The sequence below is a fragment of the Charadrius vociferus genome, unplaced genomic scaffold (assembly GCF_000708025.1).
Source record: "Charadrius vociferus isolate BGI_N301 unplaced genomic scaffold, ASM70802v2 scaffold858, whole genome shotgun sequence".
Taxonomy (NCBI): Eukaryota; Metazoa; Chordata; class Aves; order Charadriiformes; family Charadriidae; genus Charadrius; species Charadrius vociferus.
In genome coordinates, this window is record NW_009649724.1 from 1,159,114 (window position 1) to 1,165,113 (window position 6,000).

The 6,000-nt window shown below is 49.7% G+C and overlaps 1 protein-coding gene across 1 annotated transcript in view; it reads left to right on the forward strand.

Annotated features, from left to right (window-relative positions):
• Positions 1-6,000, forward strand: part of B3GAT1 (beta-1,3-glucuronyltransferase 1) — a 37,701-nt gene that overhangs the window by 18,483 nt on the left and 13,218 nt on the right. Inside the window, exons 2-3 of the mRNA XM_009890785.1 lie at positions 3,602-3,731; positions 3,868-4,014. Coding sequence (XP_009889087.1) covers positions 3,903-4,014 — 112 coding nt within the window. The 5' untranslated portion in view covers positions 3,602-3,731; positions 3,868-3,902. The remainder of the gene's footprint in view (positions 1-3,601; positions 3,732-3,867; positions 4,015-6,000) is intronic.

The following is a 6,000-nucleotide window of genomic DNA, read 5'->3' on the forward strand; positions in this document are numbered from 1 at the left end:
AAAGCATCGTTCGGCTTGGGTAGCAAGGGATTTTTTGGATGCAGGGCAAACCCTCTGTCTTGGGCTGTGAAGCTGTGACTTTTCTCACCAGCAGTGTAAAATCGCAGGCAACTATGTATTTCCTAGCTGGTGTTGTTCCCAGGAGAAAATGGATTTCACCTTTTGCAGCTTTAACATGTGACAGTGAGGTGGGAGCGTGACTTTGTTACACTGAGAACTCGCGTCACCCTGCACTGAAGCCCTCAATTGCATTAACGTGTTGAGAGGGAACATGCTTGAAATACTTCATCTGAATCCAGATTTCATAGTGCTCACAGCAGCCCCAAGTGAATTCTTACAATGTCCTTCAGTCAGGCTTCTCAGGGTCATCAATAAAATCAGATGGCTTCAGGAATTAATGGTGAGCGAATGTCTTTGCTGTGGAGGGGAGTACACAGTACACCATGGGTGCCAACAGGCAGCTTGGGGTGCAGAAGCACCGCTCAGCAGCTGAGGCTCAGGCTGTGGTCTGTGGCTTCATGTTCTCCCCCAGCCGACCATCGCCATCTGTGATTCGGATCCATACTGGGGTCGTGTCCCTTTGGGCATGCGCAGCGCACTGTATAGGGAAGGAACATTAATTATAGCCACTGCACGCGGGGTATCTGATTCACATCTGCATCCCCCATTTGCCAATGGTGCAAAAGGAGCTCAGCGTTCTGGCAGCCCCAGGAGGACATGGAGGAAGCGTTCCTGTGGTGGAGAGCGCCGTCCCCAGGAGCTCTCAGCTGCCAGCCTGAGCAGAGCTGCAAAGCAAAGCCGACAGTTCTCTCTGCTGAGGCACGAGTGGGCTGTGTTGGCCCTTGGCAGCTGGAGCACCAAAGTGACAGATGATTGACCAGGGAGCTGCTAAATGCTCTGTAGCAAATTAAAAGGAATCGATGCTGAAGAGACCAATGCACAAATCATTGGAGCCTGTTCATTTTCCCCTGTGTGAGGGGATGGAAATCAGAGTAGCACCCCGGCCCAAAGGTGCCCGTTCTCTATCATACAAAGCCCAGGGTCAGCCTGTCCTGTGGGAGGATGCTGACAATTTGACCCTGGATTGGCAGGAGGCAGGGAAAAGGCATTTTTAAGGTAAGAGCACTGTATGGGGAGGAAGCTGCCCTTGACAAACGGGGCATTTGGTGCATGCCAGCCCACTGTGGCAGCTTGCCAAATGCTGTGAATTGACTCTGAGTGGCTCTTTTAGCATGTCATTTCCTCCCACCCCTTCTCCTGTGGCAGAGTCTTTCCTTGGTGCATTTGCAGCGGAGGCACTTTGCCAGGCAAGGTGTTCAGTCTTTTCAGAGCTGCCCCTTGCGGCTCTGCCATACAGGGATGCTCAAGGGACATGTTCTGGCTTTATTAGAGGATTCAAAGGATGCCGACACTCAGTGCTCTCTGTTCAGGCACTGACAGTGACTGCAGGGACAGCAAAGATGAGACCAGATGCACTTTCCTGAGGGCACTGCGTGTTTTGGCTGTGCTAGGCCAGTGGGATTTCTCTGGCTTTGAGAGCTGGACAGGGATGCAGCAGAAGGCTGATGTTTGCTGGAATAATTCCTCCTCTTAATCCCTGGTTTATTTTGTCTGGATGAGGCTGCTTTCTCCAGTTCTGGAAAAAAATAGGGACAAATCTGTGTTTCTGGGAGGTGCTTCCTTGAAAGTCTGCAGGGTGTCTGGCTGCACAGTGTATCCTTGGGCTGTGAAAGGTTTTTTCTGCTGATTCCCTAAACTTGTCTGCAGGAAACCCTGCTTTCCATGGAACCAGGTGTGTTTGGTGGTTGGTTTAGAGGTTTGTTGGACTTTCCTCTGGAGACCCTTCCAGAAGACTGGCTCCCTCTTATCACCCTCACTAACTGCAGCTTGCCGTGCTCCACCACAACCTCCTTCCATACCGCTGGGTCCTTGCATTTCCTAAATGCCGTTTGCCAGCACGTCTGCTGTTTGTGTCCTCTGCCTAGTGCCAGAGGAGGCTGGATGCACATGAGGAGGATGGGTCTCCAGCTCTGTAGATACTGGCACCGTGATCTCTGAACAGATTTTTGTATGGGAGGTGGCAGGTCTCTCCCTGGTGGGAGACCTCTGGGTGGGGAACTGGCTGTTCGCTAGAGTTGGCTGGAAATTTTTTTGTGAGTTGGGGTTTTGTATGTGTGGAAAAAGAGTGGATTCACTGAATCATTTATTGAGGAACATTTACTTGTCTGTTTTCAGGACAACAGCCAACATGTGTGTTCCCTACCCCTTGTTTTCCCTGGTAAATTAATACTTCTGTGATTGAAGTGCTAATTTGGAAGAACTACATTCTGTCTAGCATCTTGAATATTGCTTGCTTGCACTTTAAAAGGACAACCTGTCAGTTCTTGGAAATATTTCACTTCAAGTCTTCCACTGGGCTCAGTGCCGGAGGCTGGCTGTACAGCCCAGCGGTCAAGGCACGGCCATGGGAAATTCAGATCAATCCAAATTGGGCTAATGAGAGATTTGAACCTGGATCTCTCCATGACTGCCCCAGGCAACCAAGAAAAAGCAAGCTCCAAGGGTCTCAGGAAAAACATTTGCAAAGTAGAGTCGTATCTACAGCCCAGGCTTGAGGAGCTCCCCTCTCATTTAAGGGGGGGATCTGATAGTTTCCAGGGCGCTGCAGTGACAGTGATGACCAGCCAAACGGCGGCTGTGCCGTGAGAGATCAGTGCTTTTCCCCAGAGCAGACTGCTCCCTGCCTTTGACTGTGGTATTCTCTGGGCTCTGCCTTGTCTGCAATGCAGCCCTTTTAGCAGCGGGCTAATGCGTTCCCCCACATGGGAACAGTGGTACTAAACTGCTACCCATGTTTGCAAACTGTCCACCGTGCGTGTCCCTGCTAAGTGATGTACTTTGCTTGCCAAGATACTTGGATAAAATACAGTCTGCTTAAATCTTGTATGTGCTTGTATTGAATCAAACTAAGCCATTGTGGCAGTTTAATATACTTCAGTCGCAACACCTCCGAGATGGAAGAAATGAACCTGAACAGGCCATTGGAAGCCTCAGTTAAAACTGGCTGAGTCAAAGACGCCAGAGGGATGTTCTGAGCTGAGGGGATTAGAATGACAGGCAAAGCACATGGTCACTGGCTTCGATGGAGCTGTATTCCTAAGAGCATAGGTGCAGTCACCCCGAGTGCTCTGCCTGGCAGAGGGAGAGGGCCTGGTGGGTCGGAGGACTTGCTGATGTGTCAGGCAAGTAATGTGGTCATTGTGGTCTTTATGGTCTCTGCTTCCTCCTCAGGGCTTGGGCCTAGCATGGGGTGAGGCTTGGCTGGTGTGTGGATGAAGGGTCCTTTTCTGCTGGGGGTGGTTCAGACACTGCAGCACTGAGCAATTTTTGCTTGGCTGAAGCAAGGGACTTGCTTGACAAGTGGATGCAAAGGAAAGCGAGACTGTGGACACCCAGGAGGCATCTCTCCCTGGAGGGGTGGGACACATTTGTGTTGCTCACTGCCCCAGTTTGATTTGCTCTTCTTGAGGAGGATTTGTGAACTCTATGGAGCAGCTCCCTAGTACTTTCTCTAGCTATTCACCTTTGCTCTGTGTTGCAGGTTTCCTTCCAAATGAGTCCCTGAGGTTCCTGCTGGCAGCTCTGGCAGTGTGCTGTAGAAGTGCCCTCCTGGTCTCAGTAGCCAAGGCCCCTCCAAACCTGCTTCTGCAATGGGTGGGTTGTAAGCACTGGTAAGACCTATGAGTCGTGTCACCTTCGCTGCTCTCTCCCTCTCTCGCGTTCTCTCTCTGTCCTTGTTCCTTCTTGTCCATTTATTTCTGTTTTCCATGTGCTCTGCTGTTCTGTCTCTGGGGTTTTCACTGTCAGGTAATGAGGAGCTGTGGGTCCAGTCAGTCTTGGAGATGCCGAAGAGACGAGACATCCTGGCTATCGTGCTGATAGTTCTGCCCTGGACACTACTAATCACCGTCTGGCACCAGAGCACCATTGCTCCACTGCTTGCAGTGCACAAGGGTGAGAGAAATCAAACCAGACCATGCCAAGTCTGTGCATCCCTCCCACGTCCTCATCTCCTCTCTCATTTCATTTCTCCATGGCAGCCATGTTCATCTCAGCTCCCAGTCCATGCTCATGCAGAAGCCTCCCCACTTCTGCTGTAAGAACAGCCCAGTGCTCATAGGGGTTCTTCAGAGACATCAAACTCTAAGCCATGGGGTATGCTTACTGCACTTGGAGAGCTCTTTATGGCCTAAATCTGGAGTACTGAAGGAAGATGCTTTTCTTTGTTCCCTGATGATCCGTAAGAGAGAAGTTCCTTCCTGTTGGCCTTTGCAGCATTCTGCACGCAAGTTAGTCCAGTAGGAAAGCCGCAAAAAAGAGAGCAGAGGAAACAAAGCTGCCACTTGAGACAGCTGCTCTGGGAGACATGAGGCAAAGAGCATTTTTAAGTGTCCTCCTGAAAGGAGCAAACTGGTGCTTTTGCACTTGAAGGAGAAGGCTAGAGCCAGCATCTTACCTGATTGTTTGGTGGAGTTACAATGTTATGAGAAAATCAGCTTCCATACTACCTGTCACACAAAGCGTTAAGTAGAGCCCTGGCCCAAATCAGATGAATGCAGCAAGTTCTGGGGGATCCTCTCTGGCCAGAAGGGTCCTAGTTTTTATCCTGTTCTTGGCACAGCAGCAATATCAAGGGGCTGTGAGAGCTCGTGGGGGCTGGAAGAAGCCACGCTGCCTACAGCAGTCTTCATTCTTGGTTCTGCCCTTCTGCTGAGCACCAGGGCAGGCAGGTCAGCTTGAGGAGGCTTGTGTGGGGGGAAGAAGGATAGCCTGTTTTTCCTCTTTGCTCCCTTTCTCTGGGAGATTCTCTCCCTTTTTCATTTTAGTGTTTCCACCCATCCTCCCCAATTGATCATCCCTTTGCTGAACAGTCTGATATGCAGTTCGAATTGTCAAGAAGTTCAGTCTGTCCTGAGCGGCTTTACCTTTCTCCCTGGAGGACTGACAGCAACCCATGAGGCCTTGGGCAGTTCATAAGGGGAAAATGACTGTGATCCGCTCTGAAAGGTGGATGATGTTTCAGAGGATGAGGGAACTACTGCGCTTTAAAACAGGACTTGAAAGACTAATAAGAATATGCTGTTTGTATACCAGTTTGATTCAATGCCCTAAAAACTGGGAGCTGGTTTTTGTGAATGACCATGGACACTGAAGCACAGAGACTGCTCTGCTCTGACTCAGTCCTGAACTTACTGATGACCTTGCTAAGACACTTCCTCTGTCTCTGCTTCTCTGAGCCCCCAGTGGAAAATGAGTAGTGATAGAGACCAGCCTGAAAGCTCTTGGGAGAAATTGGTTTGTTCCTGTAATGCATTTCTGAGATCCTTTTGTAGCAGGTGCTGGAAAAGAGACATGCATCTATACATGTGCAAACACAGAACAGCAGTGCTTACACATGCCAGGGTTTACGGCTGAGGGTTTGACCTGCAGGAGTTTGCAAACTGTCTTAAGCACTGTCCTGGCTAATTACATATTTGTCTGTGTCCAATGCATTTTGCAGATTTATTTTTGAATTGATTCCAGTGTTCTCTGCTTTCAGAGAGCTCTGCTATGTGATGCTGATGTGCTTTGCCTTATATAGGGCCTGATACCAACATGTGCAGGACACCTTGTCCCTGTCCCCCTCCCCCAGATATACACCCGCCCTCTGTCAGTGCCATGGAGTACAAGGCCTTCGTTCAGTTTGGGGTTGGTATCAAAGTCTATGCTGCTGGAAGAGTAACATGCTATGAAAAAAACATAGGTAGTACCCTGCTGGGTCAGATCTAATGTCTGTCTGTTCCTGTTCTTTCTCATCTGAAGTTTCTGGTAGTAGCTGGTTTTGCAAAATGTATGGCTCAAAGTATTATGTACCCACTAGAGAGCAGCTGGCTTGTATCCTGAATGGAGGTGCCCCTTCATCTCTGCCAGTTCCTAACTGTAGACTGTGGTATTCCTGCT